The sequence below is a fragment of the Mchenga conophoros genome, linkage group LG11 (assembly GCF_057382185.1).
Source record: "Mchenga conophoros isolate Kocher_MC1m ecotype Shallow Benthic linkage group LG11, M_conophoros_male_GT1.1, whole genome shotgun sequence".
NCBI classification, from domain to species: Eukaryota; Metazoa; Chordata; class Actinopteri; order Cichliformes; family Cichlidae; genus Mchenga; species Mchenga conophoros.
The window spans coordinates 6,080,103-6,101,208 of NC_140536.1; the positions used below are offsets into that span (position 1 = coordinate 6,080,103).

A 21,106-nucleotide genomic window follows, 5' to 3' on the forward strand; every position below is an offset into this window, starting at 1 on the left:
GTCGGTCCCTAAAAACCCCCCACAAAGATGACAGAAAATTCTCAGATTGCATTTCTTGAGGCCTAGTTCGTTTCCTTTGTTCACGATACCCATTTGGATTTTACATGGCAAGGATTATTAAAAAATGTTTTCACAATGAGTTTCCAATAGAGTATTTTATTTACTCTATCATTAATGACTAATGTGTTGGCTTCCTTGACTGACACGCTTGATCTACAGAAAAGCTACACCCCACTGCCATGAACCCCCACAAACACACACATACACACCTACTCGTAAGCCTTACACATGTGATATTTAATTCCCTCCATGTATGACATTACAGTGATGACAGTATACATTATTTTTGTCTTTCCCAAACCGTGTGCCAATGTGTTTCAAGACTGATTAAATAAACAGGTTGGCGTGCTTAGAAATACACTTCAGGTTTATTCAGGTGCTTGATCAGAGTATGTGGATTTGTCTTGTCAAAGTCAAAGCATGTCTAAACACCCAAAATTTGCTTCAGGAACTTGTTTAATTAGGCCCACTCTCTGAAAGATGTGAACTTTGTGAAATGTCAGCTGCTGCTGCTAGGCTGCAAAGCATACATATATTTTTTTCCTACCTATGAATGCTTCTCAAACTTAAGCTTGGATATTTCAGTAAGCATGAAAAGAGATTTCATTAGCCTTAAAATGAAGTTCTTACAAAGTAGTATTTTGTTCCTTCTCTCTCAGGAGTGCAGCATCTTTCTTGTAGTTACAGAGCATGAGAAGCCTTTAACACTGGTCACAATGAGCTTCAATAAATACTGAAAAACTACCTGAGTCAGAGCAATTTAGTATGCTCCTATTATGCTTTATTACTACCTTATTACAGTCTGACTCTCCAGGTGGTTTCTGTCTCCTGACAGAGGAGAGTTGATCTGTTCAAACAACTGAACCTTGAAATGACAGCTAAATTATACTGAAGAGAGTCACTTTGTTGATTTACTGTCAACCAGTGGTAAACAATTCTTTTTCCAGTGACCCACCATAGAAGGACAATTAAATATGTAACCAAGGTTACCATGCTACACAAAATGATGACATCTTTGGCCTCCAAATAGTTAGAAGACAAAAAGGTGACCCAATTAGACCAAAGCCAACTACACTCTTCACACACCACATATTTTACAGTTTAGTTTTAAGAAAACGTAGAACATCACAAAAACTCTGCGATCACCTTCACAGACAGGCGGTTTCCAACATGTATAGAGCTGTCAACCTGAAGAGCACACACACCCACTCATCAATCCTTCAGATTCATACACGTGTGCGCTCTTCACATCAACATAAATGCTCCTGTCACTTACAGGCAGAGAGAGTAGAAAGAGCACTCCAGATGACTAGAGATCTCATTCTGTCACATACAGACATGCTGCAGCTCCACACTGTAGACCGGTGCATCACCTAAATATGTGGTCACTGTATCCTTTTCTTGCTTTTTCCCCCCTCAGTTCAAGTTCAGTGCTTCCTACATACAGGCCAGCCAAGTAAGTGTGAAGACACATTTTAGAATTTTTATTTAAATAATTTAATGCCTTTTATAAAAATATATATATATAAAAAACATAGCAACATAGCAAGAGAAAGAGTAGTGCATTTTGAAGGAATGCTGCAATTTCTGGGTCAGTGTGCAAGTCCCCCTCCAAATCCCGACTACCACCATGTTAAAAAGAAGGAATTCACTGACCAATTCAGCAACACCAAAAAACCTGATAAACCACAGAATCCAAACATATGAGAAACACTCAAGTCACTTTTTGCCATTCACCCAACTTCAAACAGGGTCATTATTTCTAGAAAAACGTTACTTTAAATCACTCCTGTAAGTGAACTTACTTGGAGAATGACAATTGTCTTTAATGTTATTTATGTTTTAACAATATTTACGTGACCTAGTGGCCCACAACTCAAAAAACAAAGAACTTCCCACCAATTGAGCATTGCGTGGCACAGCTTCTGTCTTGCTAGCTTGCGCTGTGCTCAGTGGATCTGCACTCAACAGTGCAGCCTAGGCAGAGTAGTCGAATGCAGATCCACTGAGCGCTCAACACAGACAGCATCGTCAGAAGAAAAGTTGAGAAAATAAATAAAAATTTATATTGTTCGATATATATGCGTACCAAACCGAAAGCACTGTATCGAACGGTTCAATATCGATACATGTATTGTTGCACCCATAACAAATAAATTTTATTTATTTTTATTTATATATATATATATATATATATATATATATATATATATATATATATATATATATACATACACGCGCCTTTGGAACAGAGGATTGCAAGTTCGATTCCTGCCTGGGGCGTCTGTATCCAGTAAGGGTCCTAAGGCTAGACCCCCTATGCTAAGCAAGCCTACCGCAGACATGGGCGAGACAGATAAACATGAAGGCATGCCGGCTCGGACGTCGCCCGGATCAACTAGGTCCGCGTCAGGTGTTGAGGAACCAGGGCACCCTGACGAAAAGTGGGCTACTGGAACAAGAAGGCATCGGTGGGCAAGAGACGAAAACAGGGCGTTGTTGGAATGCTACTACGCAAGTAACCCCGGCGGAAGGGGCTACATGAATAGGATGAGGGACCTATGGATTCTTCGATACCCAACATCCACAATGACGGCGAAACAACTAGTAGCTCAGTGTTCCAACATTCGAAAGAAGGGACTGCTCTCACAGCTAGAGATTGACGAGGTATACCAAGGGCTCAGAGAAGAGCTCGAGAGGATGTGGAGGTTGAAGGTAACGGTGGTCCCCGTGGTAATCGGAGCACTAGGTGCGGTGACTCCCAAGCTAGGCGAGTGGCTCCAGCAGATCCCGGGAACAACATCAGAGAGGCTCTGTCCAGAAGAGCGCAGTCCTGGGAACAGCTAAGATACTGCGCAGGACCCTCAAGCTCCCAGGCCTCTGGTAGAGGACCCGAGCTTGAAGGATAAACCGCCCGCAGGTTTTTTTTGTTTTTTTTTCTTTTAATACACACACACACACACACACACACACACACACACACACAGATGGTTTTTTTTTCCTTTTTGCACTAATAAAGTTGTGGAGTCGCAAAGTATTTTGTCTAGTCTCAATTATATTGTCAGTTATATTGTTATCGCAAATTTTTAAATGTATATCGTGATAAATATTTTTGGTCATATCGCCCTGCTCTAGTCTCTACGCAAATGTTACTCTGCCTCCCAACTCCCCCTCCCCCATCGCTTCACCTGCAGGCAACGACAAGATGGACACGGCCACATGTTTATGTGCAAGTGAATAAAGGCCATTTTCCATCACTCCTTTCCAATAAGCTACTGTCATTGATGACAAACTTCCTAATTTGAAGTGTAAATCTATTGAAACAAGCTGCCAGCTAGTGCTGGGTGATATGATGAAATATATATCGTGTGAATGATAGAAAAATGTGCCATTTGTCTTCTATTGTTTCTAACATAATTTTATAAATTATTACATAAAATATATCATTAACCCTTTAAAACACTCCGTTTTGCCTAACTATTTTTAAATCCCTGTACAACTGGAACCATGTAAGCTAGCGCAATAATTTTCTTTTGCATATGAAACCGGTGGAGGTGTACTTACATCTTATGCCATCAGCTTGTCCTAGGTCACGGTTTCCTTCCACACATAGCTTTGCAAAAATTGCATAAAAAGCACTTGCAACAACAATGCATGCATTCGCTTCCGCTTATCCTTTTCAGGGTCGCGTAGGGCGCTGGAGCCTATCCCAGCTGTCATAGGGCGAGAGGCAGGGTACAGAAACATGCTTTGCCGATCCGATCAGCTGTTCATAACACTTCCTACGTTGGAATATAGGTCAGCGCGAACTATCGCATGTCCGCCATTACCTGCCCGAAACTGGATGTGACGTCATTTTCAAGGAAAATGTAAATTTTTACCTTCAGGGCCTTATAAGCCTATGCTGGTGTTTTTAAAACTTATGTTTGACTTTATGCTTTTCTGTACCGTTTCTGGGATGCTTAGAACTCAAATTACACTGTTGGAAATAGTTTATTTTGATGCACATGCTGTTTCTTTGCAGCAAGTTGGGAAAAGAAAAACTATAGCCAGCCAAAGATACACCAGTCTTTCACACAAGGCCCTTAAGAGAAAACGTCCCAGCGCCATAAACAAACCACAGGAGCCATCTCGCGTTACATTTGTAAAGTTGAGAAGGACAGCTTTCATTACCTCGTCAAAGTCCTTGATCCGAGGTACAGAAGCACTTCAGTAAAGTCGAGTTGCCTCGTTTATATGACGCATGCCAGGCCAAAGTATTGAAGGATGTTTGCAGTGTCGTGCATTATGCCTTGACGACTGACCTATGGACGAGCAGAGATACGCACCCCTACATGAGCGTAACCATCCATTTCATTAACAAAGATTGCACCCTCTGCGCTTGCTGTTTACAGACTGTGTACTTTCCAGATGACCACAGGTCAGGTGGTATATCGTTTTTTTTTTGGTTTGTTTTTTTAATGTGTGTGTGTGTGTGTGTGTGTGTGTATATATATATATCGCTACCGTGATATAAAATAATTCATATCGTGATAAATATTTTTTCCATATCGCCCAGCACTACTGCCAGCAGCAGCATTATAGTGCAATAACCAAATGTAAGCACAAAACTAGCCCAGATAGTTTTCCCTCTAAATCTTAAGTGAAAGTATAATATAACTGCTTAACATTTTAGTTTAACAATAATTAAAGTAAGAAACCTATAGCTCTTTAGGAGCTGCACAACACTGTTACATAATAAAAATAACAAATGTTTTCTACCTAGGATGGTGTATCTTGGGTGCAAGGTTTTTAAACCAGCTTCTCAACCACCATGTAAATGCATCAATAATTTCCATTAGAGTGCACTGCGCAAGTGCTCCAGCAACACTTGGTGGAGTAATTTGTTTTTTTTCTTGGGTCAAACATCATCAGCTAGTAGCATCTCTTCCTTTGTAGCCGGGGCAGTATGTTTTTACCTCCAGTGGCAAAGCAAATGTGTTGTTTCCTGCTTCACCGGGAACTGGTTCCTTGAATCTTTTCCTAAGTACTTTGTTACTGGTTGTTAAAGTAACTCGCTTTCTAGGCAGTAAATTGTCAAGCTGGGACAGAGCTCTTGCCACTGTCTTAGACATGCCTTGACAGGGCTTGTCTCAAATATTGCACACTAGGGAATGTAAACACATACCAGTGCTACAGCAAGGATATAGGAACATGCTTATATATCCCGAAAAAAACCTTACACATACATCCCTAATTGCAGCATCTTCCTTGCCTTTACAACATGTCTTCCATTCCAATCTTCAGCCACTTTAAATCCTTCTAACACATTGACAGTGCCTCTACAGGTACTTAACCTTTAGCAAGAACTTCCAGCTACAACCAGTTTGGTTGTGGAATCCATCACAATCCACTACTCTGTTGGTTACTGGAGAAAGAAGAAAAAAGTCATAGTGCAATCTCCTCCTTCTCTCTGTTGTAATGATGCTTTAATTAATGGTTGTGAGATTGTGTCTCTTGGCATCTCTTCCTCTCATTCAGCCGTTTTACTCTGATGAACCACCAAGCAGCTTGAAATGACAGCAGCCAGAGAACTAGTAGGAGGAACTGAACCACATCAAGGCTGAGATATACTGTAATAACTGGTTTAAAGGTTTTCTTAATAATAACAGTCAAATGATTAAGTCCTTGACTTCACAATAATGACAATGTTGACAAAACTGTCAAGAACAATAAGCTAAATTACTATGCAGACTTATGCATCATGTGCATATTTTCGGGCTGAAAGTGCAAAGCAGCATCTCAGTGTTACAAGGGTTAAATGTGACTGCGCTGGAAGAGGAAAACAAATAAGTCTTAACTCATGTCCTTGATTCTAGCTAAGTTAAATACAGTGATGTGTCAATTAGTTGCTTTTTTATGCCTTTTGTGATTTTCTCTTAATTTCAGAAATCTGTGGTGTACAAGGTCAAAAGCACTAAACCTGTATGTAAAACCTTCCTTATAACTCACAGCTGGCCCATTACGTTAATTTTAAGCTGACATATTTTTATTCTACCTATTAAGAGTAGTTGGCTTGATTATGAACCATGATCTGAATTATCATTACATATCATTTATTTAATCTTGGTGTCTTTTATTTATTTAATCTTCATTCTGGCTTCAGCCATTTCAGCCCCTCTCCTCTTAAGGTAACATTTCTCTGATTGGCTGCTCCTTATAAACACAGAGTGTAAAGAGCAGATGGTTACGGCTGCACACAGTGAGGTGTGTGCTTGAGATGGCCATACTTTGGATATCATATAGATCCAAGAGGAGAAAAAAAATGTTTCAAATTGAACCTTTAAGTTGATATCAGATTATCTTTACAGAGTCCACAATGTTACTGAGGTTGTTAAGTGGCTTGGTGCCATTGTACTCTTAGTTAAAAACATGAAAAGGATAAACAACTGAGACTCTGACAACCTGAAACAGCTTAATGCTTTACCAAGTAGTCACACATGTGCGACTAGTAGAGCAGGGCGATATGACCAAAAATATTTATCATGATATACATTTTAAAATTTGCGATAACGATATATCTGACAATATAATTGACACTAGACAAAATACTTTACAACTCCACAACTTTGTTAGTGCAAAAAAAAAAAAAAAACCAATGTATTTTCACTTAAACAAGCAGCTGTTTTTTTTTTTTTATGTGCATTAAAGTTATATACAAATTTAATAATGCAAATGCAAATTCCTTGCTGACAGTTTAACCAAAAGGCATTTCCAGTGGAAATTGGCCGATATATCCTCAGTAGAGCAGGGCGATATGGCCAAAAATATTTATCACGATATATATTTGAAAATTTGCGATAACGATATAACCGACGATATAATTGATGCGAGACAAAATACAACTCCACAACATTACTAGCGCAAAAAGACAACCTTCCATTTATTTTCACTTAAACAAGAAGCTGGTTTTTATGTACATTAAAGCTTTATAAAAATGTAACAGTGCAAATGCAAATTCCTTGCTGAAAGTTTAACCAAAAGGCATTTCCAGCAGAAATGGGCTGACATATCCTGAGCATAACCATGTATAATATCCACTGAAGTTAAAAAGAGGTGCTTTGCAACATTAAACTGCAGTGTGCAGTACGCATTTTTCGGACCATAAGGTGCACGGGATTATAAGGCACATTAAGCGAAACAAAGCAGTCAGATAAATCAAACTTTATTAAACTCATTCTTCTTGCTTCCTCCACTTCTGTACCATTGATTCATTAATGTTGAATTCTCTGGCAGCTGCTCTATTCCCATGTTGTTGCAGTATATTAATGACTAACCTGGTATTGTGGATGGATTATCTCAGTTGTTCTCCTGACTGAAGTTTGGTCCGTTTACAGCATCCTGCCATGCGATTGCATTTGTCTCTAACCATGAAGAACCTTCACGTTAACTTTTATAAGTGGAAAAGTGTTAGTGTTCGTCCTCCAGCTTCACTGTTTATGTTATGCTAACATAGCTGTGTCGCTAGCGATCACGTAGCACATCATTATATACCAGCTAGCCCAACTTCAGTAACCCTACAAACGTCACTGCTGTTTAGTTTCCTGTCTTCATTTATGTTGGAAGTGATAGCAGAGCTGTACGTTTGATTTTTTTCAGAAATCTCTCAGTCAGAACATGCAATATCATGCTTAGGTAACTAGCGAAACTAGCGAGCTAACTTCCGCTAGCTTCCTGCTAACTTCTAACTCCGTTAAATGTAATAACTTTTGTTTTCATGGATGCCTGGAAGTTAAACTTTATAGTTACACCTGGTAAAGCAGCAATGCTGATCGTTTTATTAAAGATGAAAGAATTTAGACAGTTTTTAACTCTAAGTGATGCTGCAGTGTTGTTTGACCTGAAGAGGATTGAGTTTAGGACCCAGATTACTCCCAGATTTAAGAGCATCTTAGTCCGACAAATACGACAATAACGACGGCCGCTTGCATGTTCTGCAAAAAAATGTGCTTTGTCGTGTATCTGACAGACAAACACCAAACCAGTTCCACATCACTGAAGTTGCACCATTTTTACAAACCAATTCTGGTTCATCTGTTTCACTCAACAATCGGCCATGTGCGTATGAAAACAAAGGCACTGCGCATGCGCGTTTTACTCCCATTCTATCGCGATATTTCATTTTCCTATCGTTGCCTAACATTATACCGGTATTACCGTGAACGGTATAATATGGCCCAGCCCTAATCCTCAGCATAACCATGTATAATATTCACAAAACTTAAAGAGAGGTTATACACACACAATACCGTAATATTATGTTGAAGCACAGTACGTATCACTCCGCGAGGCTCCTGCCTACGATAGCCGCAATGCTCCGACAATCCATCAGGCGGTGCAGTTTGTAGCTTAGCAAAGTCGTACTAAAACATTTGACAGATTTTCGAGCGCCATGTACCACATAAAATCGTTTCAAGGTCAGTAAACGCAACCAGAATTCATACATAAGGCACACGGAATTATAAGGGGCACTGTCGATTTTCAGATTTTAAGTGTGCCGTATTTTTCAAAAACCACGGTAATAACAACGGCCCGCTAGCGTGGTCTACCAAAAATAGTGCTTTGTTGTGTATCTGACGGACGAAAGCTAAACCAGTTCCACAGCAATGAAGTTGCAGCATTTTTACAAACCAATTCTGGTTCATCCGTTTCATTCAACGATCCACTTTCGCCCTTCTCATCCTCTGTCGCCGCCATGCATTTGCCGCCATGTGCGTATGAAAACAAAGGCACTGTGCATGCGCGTTTTACCCATATTCTATCGCGATATTTCATTTTCTTATCGTTGCCCAACATTATACCGGTATTACTGTGAACGGTATGATATGGCCCAGCCCTAGCGACCAGTTGTCTAGACTAGGGCTGCCACGATTAGTCGACTAGTCACGATTACATCGACTATCAAAATCGTCGATGACTAATTTAATAGTCGACGCATCGTTTGAAGCTTTGTAAGATCCCAAAAGACGCAGGAATAAGTACTAGGATTTAAGAGTGTAATAACGGACTGAAACAGAAGATGGCAGCACTGCATGTACAAGGATGCCAAACCCCGAAGAAGAAGACTGTGTCCCAGAATTCATAGCGCAGCCCTGCTCAGTTTCCAGCAATGGCAGCAGCTAGTTAGTTTTAATGTTACTCTTATTATTCTTTCTGGGTCACAAAATAAACGTCTAACATATTTTCAGGCAGGAATGTAGCTGTGTAAACTTCAAATATCTGCTCAGTTTATCAAGACACCACATATTTTCAAAAGCGCTCGGACGTTGTCGGAGACGTCTGTTACCCACTAGCTCGATAGCTAGCCGAGGTTCAAAGCTCACTACACCCGGTGAGAACACCGGACTCCTGGCAAATCGTTTTCAAACCCACCGCCGTCTTTCGCTACTCAGGTTAAACATGATATATAAGTCACTTAGATAACTTAAAAATGTTATTGTTTGGCTTTTTTTCAGTATTTTATTTGTTTCTGAGTAAATCGGTTTGGCTGAGATTAAAGTTATAGTTTTTACACAGCTGAATAAATGTCAAGCAGACAACTGATTACCAGAAGTGTGAGATGCTCGAGAATATACTCCGGTGTCCCGTTATATTTTAGATAGAAAGGTTTTTATTAAACTTCACCGAAACAATCTAAACTATCATTTTGTCTTTATTTTTACTTAGCACATACCTTAAACACTTAAAGCTGTAAGCTAATGATAGTTATATAAGACCAGATGCATGCTGGTGCAATAAGCTGTACGTTTTACGTTCATGATCTGATTAGTCGACTAATCGCAAAAATAATCAGTGACTAGTCGACTATCAAAATAATCGTTTGTGGCAGCCCTAGTCTAGACATCTAATGCAAAAAAAATTCTAGATGAAAAAGTAACAATTCATTAATATATTCAGAACTGCAGAAACCATTCCAGTAATTCTGCATAGGAGAAAATACTTTTGGTCCCCTTTATATAATTCCAGAAATGTACAGCCTTGAAGCAAAACCAAAATTCAAGCTAACTAGCTTGCATGAAAGTTAACCCACAAACGTGTTAGTCTACATATCAGCTAGTCAATTAGCATGCCAAGCAGCCAGTAGGCTACACAGTGGACTGCAATGATTTGGAATGATAGGCCTCATTGCACACAACAGCACCCACCTCCATTTTGTCATGGATGACTGAAAGGCATAATTACACTTAATCACCCCTTTCGATGCCTGCTCTCTGCTCTTTTTAGAATAGAATAGAATTCAACTTTATTGTCGTTGCACATGTCACAAGTACAAGGCAACGAAATGCAGTTTGCATCCATCCAGAAGTGCTTTAGCCATGATATAGATATATTACAAAATATATATAAGCAATAATAAAGGCAGGAGGGTGAAGAGTCCATTTTAAAGTGGAATCCTGCAGTGATAATGGTTAATCTAAGAGGTATATCTATGGTTAGATCTAAGGCTAACATAATTTCCTTTCTTTATCTCCTCCGATCCATCTTCTTAAAAAAATAGCCACATCTAACTCCTTATTTAGTTTGTTCTTAAGAACAACTAAGAACAACAGTAGATTGGGTGTCAGCTGGCAGTGGAAAGATATACTGACAACAAATGTGAACACAGCTGACTGTTTCACTAGCTCACCAAGTGCTGGCCAGATGCAATACACTCTTGCCGCTCTATCTAGGATGTGAACTTTTGGATAAGTCAGCCAAACAGTCACTGTCCCTCTCAGTGTGTGTATTAATAGCAGACCTGTTGAATCGAAAGCAGAGCAGACATCTGCCAGCTCTGCCTGCAGGAGGTGGGTGGGAGAGGAGGAGCTAACAGAGGTACAGAGGATGGCCCAAGTAAGAAGAAAATGGCAACATCTCAAAGCGAAGCAGAAAACAGAGCCTGGTCTGGTTTGTGGTGCTCATCTCTGCCTCTGGCTGATAAATCACTGACTATGCTGTAAAGTAGAGCAGGGCGATATGGCCAAAAGTATTTATCACGATATAATTTGAAAATTTGTGATAACGATATAACTGATGATATAATTGACACGACACAAAATACAACTCCACAACTTTACTAGAGCAAAAAAAAAACAAAACATTCATGTATTTTCACTTAAACAAGCAGCTGTTTTTATGTGCATTAAAGCTATATAAAAATTTAACAGTGGAAATGGAAATTCCTTGCTAAAAGTTTAACAAAAGGCATTTCCAGCAGAAATGGGCTGACATATCCTGAGCATAACCATGTATAATATCCACTGAAGTTAAAAAAAAAGGGGCTTTGCAACATGAAACCACAGTGTGACAAATAGAAAAGTCAAATATTTATTTTTCAGACCATAAGGTGCACGGGATTATAAGACACATTAAGCGAAACAAAGCAGTCAGATAAATAAAACTTTATTCAACTCATATTTCTTGCTTCTTCCACTTCTGTACCATTGATTCATTAATGCTGTATTCTATCACAGCTGCTCTATTCCCATGTTGTTGCAGTATATTAATGACTAACCTGGTATTGTGGATGGATTGTCTCAGTTGTTCTCCTGACTGAAGTTTGGTCCGTTTACAGCATCCTGCCATGCGATTGCATTTGTCTCTAACTATCAGGAACCCTCACGCTAACTTTTAATGAGTGGCAAAGTGTTAGCGTTGATTCCTCCAGATTCACTGTTTATGTTATAGCTGTGTCGCTAGCGATCACGTAGCACATCATTATAAACCAGCTAGCCCAACTTCAGTAACCTTACAAACGTCAGTGCTGTTTAGTTTCCTGTCTTCATTTATGTTGGAAGTGGTAGCAGAGCTGTACGTTTGAATTTTTCCAGAAATTTCAGAACATGCTATATAATGCTCAGGAAACTAGCGAGCTAACTTCCGCCATCTTCCTGCTAGCTTCTAACTCCGTTAAGTGTAATAAATTCTGTTTTCATGGATGCCTGGATGTTAAACTTCATAGTTACACCTGGTAAAGCAGCAATGCTGATCGTTTTATTAAAGATGAAAGAATTTAGACAGTTTCTTTTAACTCTCAGTTATGCTGCAGTGTTTGTTTGACTTTGGGACCTGAAGAGGATTGAGTTTAGGACCCAGATTACTCCCAGATTTACAAGCGCCTTAGTCCCACAAATACGGCAATAACGACGGCCCGCTTGCATGTTCTACAAAAAACTGTGCTGTGTATCTGACGGACAAACACCAAACCAGTTCCATATCACTGAAGTGGCACCATTTTCACAAACTAATTCTGGTTCATCCGCTTCACTCAACGAAACGCTTTCTCCCTTCTCATTCTCCATTGCCGCCATGCTTTTTTGGCCATGTGCGTATAAAAACAAAGGCACTGCGCATGCGCGTTTTACCCATCTTCTATCGCGATATTTCATTTTCTTATCGTTGCCTAACGTTGTACCGGTATTACCATGAACGGTATAATATGGCCCAGCCCTACTGTAAAGCAGAGATTTCAAACACAGAACCCCTGAGCCAGAAAAGGCCTGCCAAAGGATCCAACCTACTGGGGGAGGGGGTATATTTTCTTGAGTTTTCACTTCTGTCATTACTTTTATTTGAGCCTGAGGTCTAAACTATAGCCTTCATACAAACAAAGACATTGCCTGCTCCACTATATCAAAGTAAGCAACACATAAGGCAAACAGAAAATGAGTTTTTTTTCCCTGTTAGTACATCCAGTGAAAAACATAAAGGGTACTGTTTTTTTTACTATAGAGCAACTATTAAATTCTCTCAAAAAGGCTATAGCCTTTTGTTTTTTTTAAACACAAGCAGCTATCCATCCATCTGGCTTTGTGTGTACAATTCATTATTTCACTTATACAAAGTAGTGGCAGCTGCACAGGTCTCACTGCAAGAGACAAGTTAACCTCTCATACACTGCTCAGTGCTTTTGAACATGTCATTCTGCAGCCTCTACAATAAAAAGGCCGAAACAAAAGAAAGCGCAGAGTAGTTAGGGCCCTGTCAGGCAGAAATAAAGTGTCAATCCCACCCTCTCAGGCATATCGCAATTTTCAACTCAAGTCCTAAAAACTAATGGCACTTAGAGTGACAAGTCCCTACTTTGCATTCAGCGCCTAAAAAGCACACAGGCCTTGAAGAAAGTAAGCCAATGACTTGTTGCAATTCTATAACTTTCAACTTAGCTTTAGCAAAAATATGCAGTGGAACCTTTGACTCAGAGTGTCCTCGTGTCTTGAGACTTTATGCAATGCACAGCCTCTGCCACCCCATCCATTTACATGAGTCTCTCTTGGAAGCCTAGATAGCTTTGACTAATCCCCACCATAACTGACTGACAGCTGACCATTTGCTCACACAGACACTATTGCTGAGTAGGCCTGCATCCCCCTTGGATTTATAAATCACTCTTTTACACACACTTACAGGTCAGGTTTCCCTGACTTCTACTGCAATAGCATGCTTTTGAGGGTGCAAGAGGCTAAAGAAAGCAGGACCTAAAGAGACACCTTAAAATGCACAAGTTCTCATACAACCAAAAAATCCAATGATACTGTCAATATCACGTTGCGGTGGCTACGAAGTACTACCAACTTCCACATATCACAAACTGGCATTTTAGTTGGCATTTCAATGGGGCAGATGATACATTTCTGTCTTAATCTTATTTTTGTAATAAGGAGGACAGCCTTGGATTAAGAGACTAGATATCACATGTAAAGATATTGCATATCAACGGACAAAGTACAAATGTAATGGTGTTGTTAAACCAAATGCAATAAAGTCTTCAGACAGTGTGATTACATTCAAGGAAGAGACCATAACTGATGCAAGTTCAAGTTCAAAACCCTACAAACTGACAGCAGAAAATGAGCATTTTGCTGTGTGTGCCAGAGTCGCTTTATACAACTTTACTTCTACACACTACAGAAAAATTAGCAGCTCTGCAGACAGTGAGTGAAATCAGTCACAATATGACTTTGTGGTAAGTGCTACGTAATCCGTCATGGATACAACTGATTGGTGAAATTGAGTAATTATAATTACAAGTTGTAATTCTTTTGTGTTTTATCTAAAAATACCACCCCGGCCTTCTACAGACAATTAAAACCTTCTGAAAAAAGGAATATGTCAATAACAGCCCAACCCAACCCGCTGTATCTACAGCGACCATCACAAATGTTGTTTTCTTCCAAAATTCATGACAAATGGATACAAATTTCACAGCATCTTTGGAAACATTCTTAAGATGGCTACATGCTGTGCCATTTTAGCAATCTCATAAATTTGCTGCATGCTACACTGTTTACTGCCCCAAAATAAACAATGCAGACCTTCACATTTGAAGCATGTATGCATGAGTAGGACATCTGCATACAATTACAGAAGATGCATTTGACCTTGACCTTCACTGTTAGGGTCCACGGTCAAAATTGACCTTGAAAAAACATTTAAAGAAACCATATCGAGTAATTTATGGAAAGGGCATGGAGACAGCTGTACAATACACTTTTTATGTTTTTAGTACGACGCATTGCGACGTGACAATGATGTCACAACAGGCTGAGGCCACCACATTGTAATAAACGCAGGCTGACATCTACATGTTGTAATGAAAACAAATCATCAGTTTTGGTATTGGTACTACTTTGGTGCCTAACTTGACCTCTGGGGGTCGTTGGGCACTCTTGGCATCAGCTATCAGATTTTTTTTTTTTTTTTTTTTTAAATAAACACTAAAAGTGCATCGCTATTAAAAAACAAACAAACAAACAAACAAAAAAAAAACAATACTGTGTGTTGGTACTTATACAAACATAAAGCATCACTATGACATATCTTTTACTAATACAGTGATTCTGCCCAGCTGTGCACCTCTGAGGAGCCTGTTTGGCCACACAAAATTCCCACAAACCTTCCTTCAGTCAGGCTGATACACTAATGCCTCTTTTCCACTAGTACCTACTCAGTTTAGCTCAACTTTTAAGGTTTTCTATTAGGTGGCAGTACCTGGTACCAGGTACTTTTTCAGTACCTGCTTGGCTAGTGTTCCAAGCAAGCTGCGTCAATACGAATATGTGACATCAACAGACTGCATGCCACCAATTGCCCAGTCAGTGGCATCACTCGATAGTCATCGAGAGCAACATCTTCACAATAATCAAAACTGCCATTTTTAAAACCGGGCAACAAGGGAAATGGCTGCACACAAACCAACACCGTGGTCCCTGAGCCGGACAAAAAGCAGTTGACTGAGCAGCAGTCTATGGCCATTGTTGTGTGGTGTTTGCATTGCAAACAAATGACGTCCCAGATGTTCAGACACGTTGCTATAACAGCCCCATGCACATTGAGGTGGTACTCAATAATGGGAATGGAAAACAACGGAAACCGAGTAGAGTCAAGTGGAGTCGAGTAGGTACTAGAGCAAAAGAGGAATAAGTTGTGAAACACTGACAAGTCCAAGGGACTGTGAAACTATTGTACTACTTTGTGTGTTTTATGTGTGGAATTGGGAAGCATGCTTGTATCCAGCTGGTTACCAAATGATGCAGGCACAGAGCAAATAAACTGCAAAGACAAAATGGAAAGTGAAGAAATGAACAATGTAGATTTTTTTTTTTTTTTTTTTAAATCCAAATCCAGCGACAAGGAAAATCTTCTGTCTGATTTGCAAAATCATCTGCAAATCAGGAGGGGTACACAGCTCCTTCAGTCTCCTATTTAGTGGTTACGTTAAAGAAAAGCATGCTCTGTGCTACAGCAATAAACCAGGCTTTAGTTTCAATAAAGGGGGTTCAAAGACATGAAACAAGCCCAGAGTGGAGATATGACAAATTGACTGAGACTCAAACCAGCACAGAGCAAAAACACAATCATTAATAAAAACCAGAAAACATTTGCTGTATATGATGCCTTTTTCTTCCACTGGCTCAACAATGATGCTAATAAAACAAAAGGAAGGAGGCAGCCAAAGAAGGTTCTGTGTAACCAAGCTCTTTAACACATCTTTAACGATGAGTTAAAAGGACTAGCTTTATAAGGGGGAGTGTGCTTTCACACATTAAGTAAGAAAATAACAGTTCTGTCCAGAGGAATTGCAGGAAAGACATTCGTTGTTTGTTTTTTTTCCCCATTTAGTCATTTCCATTTATGATATCTTATATTGATCCTGAGAAAAAAAGATGTGAAGATCCTTTTTCTCAGTGGAAAATGGTGAACATAATGAGAAAACATGGTCCTGGGCCCAGTGGTGGGAACAAGCTGAATGAGTTCTAGTCAAAGCCAGTCAGTCTGTGTCAACACAGGACTGCATAAATAGCTGCATCCTGCTTCTTTCTCATCCTCTCCTGGCCCAGTCCAAACAATAGCATGGATTAACTGTCCTTCCCATCTACTGGCAGTGGGCAACAGTAACCAGGACTGCAATTAAGAGCCCCTCTGGCTGCTCTCTGTAGACACAGTCCTGAAGCTTTAGCGATGGAACCAAATCCAGCAAAACAGCTCTACTGTGCACACGTGCACACACAGTAGCCAGTAAATATGTTGATAAGGTTCATTAATGGCTGCTTGTAGCCAGGAAGGCTTTCATAGGTTAAGGGCTTTTCATCAGCTAAAGAGTGCCAAGAGCACAAAATGCTGAACCCTCTTAGTACAAAGTTTAACCCCGCCATCAGTTGGACCATAACAGTAAGAAACAATACTCTGTAATGAAACAACCAAGTGGTAGTGACTGAAATACACTGCCTGGACTGAGACTATATACAGACCATCATTTTTAATCTGTGGAATTATACATAACAAACACAATCTAATATGATTTTGGTTCTGTGCAAGGAGATGAACAGGACTCTGCTCTCTTAGGGACACCCACTAGAATACTAAGTAAACCTTTCAGAAGCCTTGCCTGCACATGTGCAAATAATAAGCACTTTCTCCTCATTCCACTATTTTAGAGTGCAACAATCCATGTGGCTAATGGCTCTGACCACAGGATCCAAAGGCCACACTAAAAAAACAAAACAAACACAAACAAAAAAAGCGACAAAAAAACAACAACAACAAACCACCACAGAATAACCATCAACCCAACAACTGGAGAGAGCTGCTGCTAGAAAACACAGGAACAAGTAGTACCTATGCAATTACTATGTGTGCCAATAAGTATATCTCACACAGCAACCAGCTGGAAGAAAGCACAGACTGGCCCACCATCTAGCTCAACAGTAAGGTGAGCGGCATTGTGGACTAATCTGAATACTACAATTGTAGGGATGCTACTGAAGACTCCATGAAACTGATAAACATTCCAGACTGGTTACTACTGGGGTTGTAACAATTTCTCCCAAACAATGGTTTTGGTTCATACCACAATTTTGGGGGCCCACATTGTTAGTTTATACCTTAATTCATTCTTTAGATGAAGTGCATAACAAGAAAAAAGTAAATTGTCTTCTCTTTACTTTAATGGATAATGCATGTTGGTTGCTTGCCACCAACAGCAGCAAGCGATAACATGAAGCCTGCCATTTAATCAGATATCCCCTGCAGTCATGCAGTCAAACTGTTCACAGAGCAGAGGGTACAACGCTGTCCAGTCACGCGTACAATATCAAAGTCTTAGGATAAATGAGCATGTGTGTGGTTTGTGATTGCATGGGTGTGTACGGCTCAATGAGAAAGTAACCACAGCTTCCTCATTGCCTCAACTGCACCTCTCAAGTTTGTGAGAACTCCATTTGAAAAAGAAAAAGCAAATTAACATCTAGCTGACTGCCCTTGAAGGAACACCTTTGAGAGCCCTTTCTACATGCATAAATAATCATGAGACCGATTTCAGACTCCTTTAGGATTAAGACTGCATGCACACCCACACCGTCTGAAAAACAAGCTTAACAGAGTACATCTCATTATCCAATTCAGGAGATGGACTTAGTCCCATGGTTTTAGTCTCAGCAAAGCCACCTGATATGACAAATATCATAATTATGTCATGGAAGGACACGCAATGTGTCTGTCTGCACTGTCAGTCCTCACAGGAAAATCAATGAGACAGTTAATTCAGTGCAATGGGACACTCACAGACATCAGCTGTAGTTGGGCTGACCTTGTAGCCTACGGCAGCTCTCAAAATGATCCATGCCCAGCAGCACAGTGCTGGAACACACACCTTGGTATTTAAAACAAGTTCTGTTACACAGTCCCAGGGCTCATAACTGTTGAGTTAAAGTTATCTTACAACAACAGCGAACACATGCTCAGGCTCCGTATAAAGACTAAGTGCCGATGTGTCACAGCAGGGTGAGACAAAACTGTGTGAAACAGGTGCTAGCCACATTCCCACCCATCACACTGCTGTGTGCTAAAACTGGCTATTAACGTGACTTTGAAAAGACGTTCTGTGCAGTTTGATTCCAAAAGCCTGTTTTCTGACAATGTTTTTAGTTTTGTCTTTTTTTCCTTTCCTTTTTTGGAAGAGCTAGGGGAGTTAATAAAGTGGACAAGATAGTGAACTAGTGCTCAAGGCAACAGGCCCGGTGCTCTTCAGTGGAAGATAAAATGACTGCTGAAACTTAATGAGTGCATTACACTTTTAAAAATGCGCTGCATCAACATTCACATCCTGTCTAGTACACACCTCTGCAACTCACCAATACAATGTTCTAATTAGCTGTGTGACTCATTTCATTTCTTTACCATCATTCATCAGCCAAACATCTTTTGCATACCTACAGCCGGAGCATCATACTCATCACCCAGTAGTATTTCAGGAGCTGAGTATGCCAAAGATCCACAGCTGGTGGTCAGCTTTTTTCCTGGCTGAAACTTGTTACTGAATCCAAAGTCAGTGAGCTTGACCAGCCCTTGTTTTTCAAAGAACACCACGTTCTCGGGTTTCAAGTCCCTGTGCACCACGTGCAGCCGATGACAGTAGGAGATAGCGTGGACAATTTGGGCAAAATATTTCTTAGCCAACTCTTCGTTCAAGCCCTCCTCATGCTTCATAATGTAGTCAAACATATCTCCTCCATCTCCAAGCTCCAGGATGAGATAAAGCTTCGTCTGCGTATCTATCACTTCATACAGGCGCACAATGTTGGGGTGCTGCACCAGCTTCATGCAGCGGACCTCCTGGAAAAGATGGCCCGTCGCCACTGTGTCTAGCTTAGTCTTGTCAATCACCTTCACCGCCACTTTCTCCCCAGTGAAGACATGGCGTGCCAGCTTGACTACAGCGAAGTGGCCACGGCCCAGGGTCTTGTCCAGGTCGTACAGGCCAGCGATCTTGCCATCGTAGCCACGCTTAAAGCCTGCCATAACTCTGGAAGGTGAGGGGGAAAGGGGAGCCCCCGCTATGGGCAGGAGCGGGTTGGATGAGTCAAGAGGGTCCAGCTTATTTCAGTTCATCAAAGGCTTAATGTTAAACCCATGGTTCCAGCTTCCTAATGCGCAGAAGACACAAACAAGCAAAATGCATTAATTGCCTGTCATGAGAAAAGCTGATGTTAAAAAAACAGAGAGAAGCACCTTTTTCCATTGTGGTGACATGTCAGTCTAGCCTAAATGCATCTGCCTGTCTCTTTATACAGCGTTATACAGAATAGGCTTGGCTACATGACAGAATTAATTGAGTTCAGCTAAGCGTACTGAACATATATATGTTAGCACAAAACCCGGTGTGTTTAACCACTCAGCTTTCTGAATGCAGTGAGCTTGGGCTTGTTTTGACAGGGTGGTTGCTAACTGCTGCACCAGCTAATGCATCCCAACTCGTTGCCTCGTACTGATAAAAATTGAACTTTCCTAATATGTATACATACATTAAATGTTTAAAAATACTTGTTACAACAACGGCAGAGTTTAAGCTCGTAACTCAGCTGTGTAACGGGCCCGGAGGTAGCACAACCAACTAACGTTAGCTCCCACCCGGGGGACGAGGGTAGCTCGTTGTTCATTGATTGATCCTATGTTAGCTTACCGGATGACTCACGTTAATCACTTTGAAACAACGGAACGTCACCAGCCCACCCTACAGAATTTTCAACACAAACTCATTTTTCGTTTTGGTCACTCGGGGGAACAGGTGTTTCTTTCAATACCACCCAGCTAGCCTTAGTTAGCATGTAGCATATAGCAAGCTAAAGTTACTACGGTTCACTCAGCTCACCGCTCCAGCTTCTCTCCGCTAACCATAAACCCGCGTGTCCAAGTCTTCACCGGGTACCTTATGCGCTCCGGGGCTGTTTGTTTGTGGCGAATAATCACAAAAGACCAGGACGGTGCAGCCTCTTCAAGAAGACCACGGCACTACACGGTGCCTATGCCCAGCGTTCATTCCATGAAGGAGGCATTGCATCGTTGGCAACAGCTGCCCTAATCGGAATGGTAGTATCCTCCCAGCCGAAGCGGCGGGGCTGTGGCGCTGCCTTCGGGTGCTGAAAGTGTCAAAAATGTCACACCGTCACACTTATCATAGAATTGCTTTAAACATTATACACAAGGTATAAAACGTATTTCCTTTCTTGAATAGATATGGATCACGATTAACTACAAAACCATTAAATTTTTTTTAAATGCAATAACAAGGTAGCATTTTTTTCATGGAACCTACAATCAAAAACACTAATTGTTTTTGATCGCTTTTGTTATTATTGCTAATTGACACTAATAAGGTTGTAGTCATTTGGACAGGCATCAGCAAATTGTATATATTCACAATCTAGCAGACTGAATACAGGTTCTTTCGAGGAGTACTTGAAGGTAGCATATCAGCATCATCAACCGCATTCAACTCTGACGTCAAACAGTCTTGATTGGAAAAGGTTGCTGAACAACACAAATATTGTAGACAGATACTGCAGCAACAACAAAAATAACGATAATGTTACAATAATAATAATAATAATAATGACACATTTCCCTGAAAGTTCAAAAACCGTATACTATGAGATAGCAGGAAGTACTTTACTTCTTCCGTGATTTTTAAAAAAGATAAATGTCAAAAGTGATAATCAACCTGAAATAATTGGGTTCCATACTTCAAGAC

At 40.4% G+C, this 21,106-nt stretch overlaps 1 protein-coding gene across 2 annotated transcripts in view; it reads right to left on the minus strand.

The window, feature by feature from the left end:
* The window catches only part of snrka (SNF related kinase a), a 58,259-nt gene extending 37,788 nt beyond the window's left edge, over positions 1-20,471 (minus strand). The window contains exons 1-2 of one of the 2 annotated variants that reach the window (XM_085290595.1): positions 20,285-20,471; positions 18,789-19,502 (exon numbers count right to left, since the gene is read on the minus strand). In XM_085290595.1, the coding sequence (XP_085146721.1) occupies positions 18,789-19,377 (589 nt within the window). In that variant the 5' untranslated portion in view covers positions 19,378-19,502; positions 20,285-20,471. Of the gene's footprint in view, positions 1-18,788; positions 19,503-20,227 lie in introns of both variants that reach the window. The other variant, XM_085290594.1, reaches the window with a different exon arrangement.
* Between the last annotated feature and the right edge of the window lie 635 nt (positions 20,472-21,106).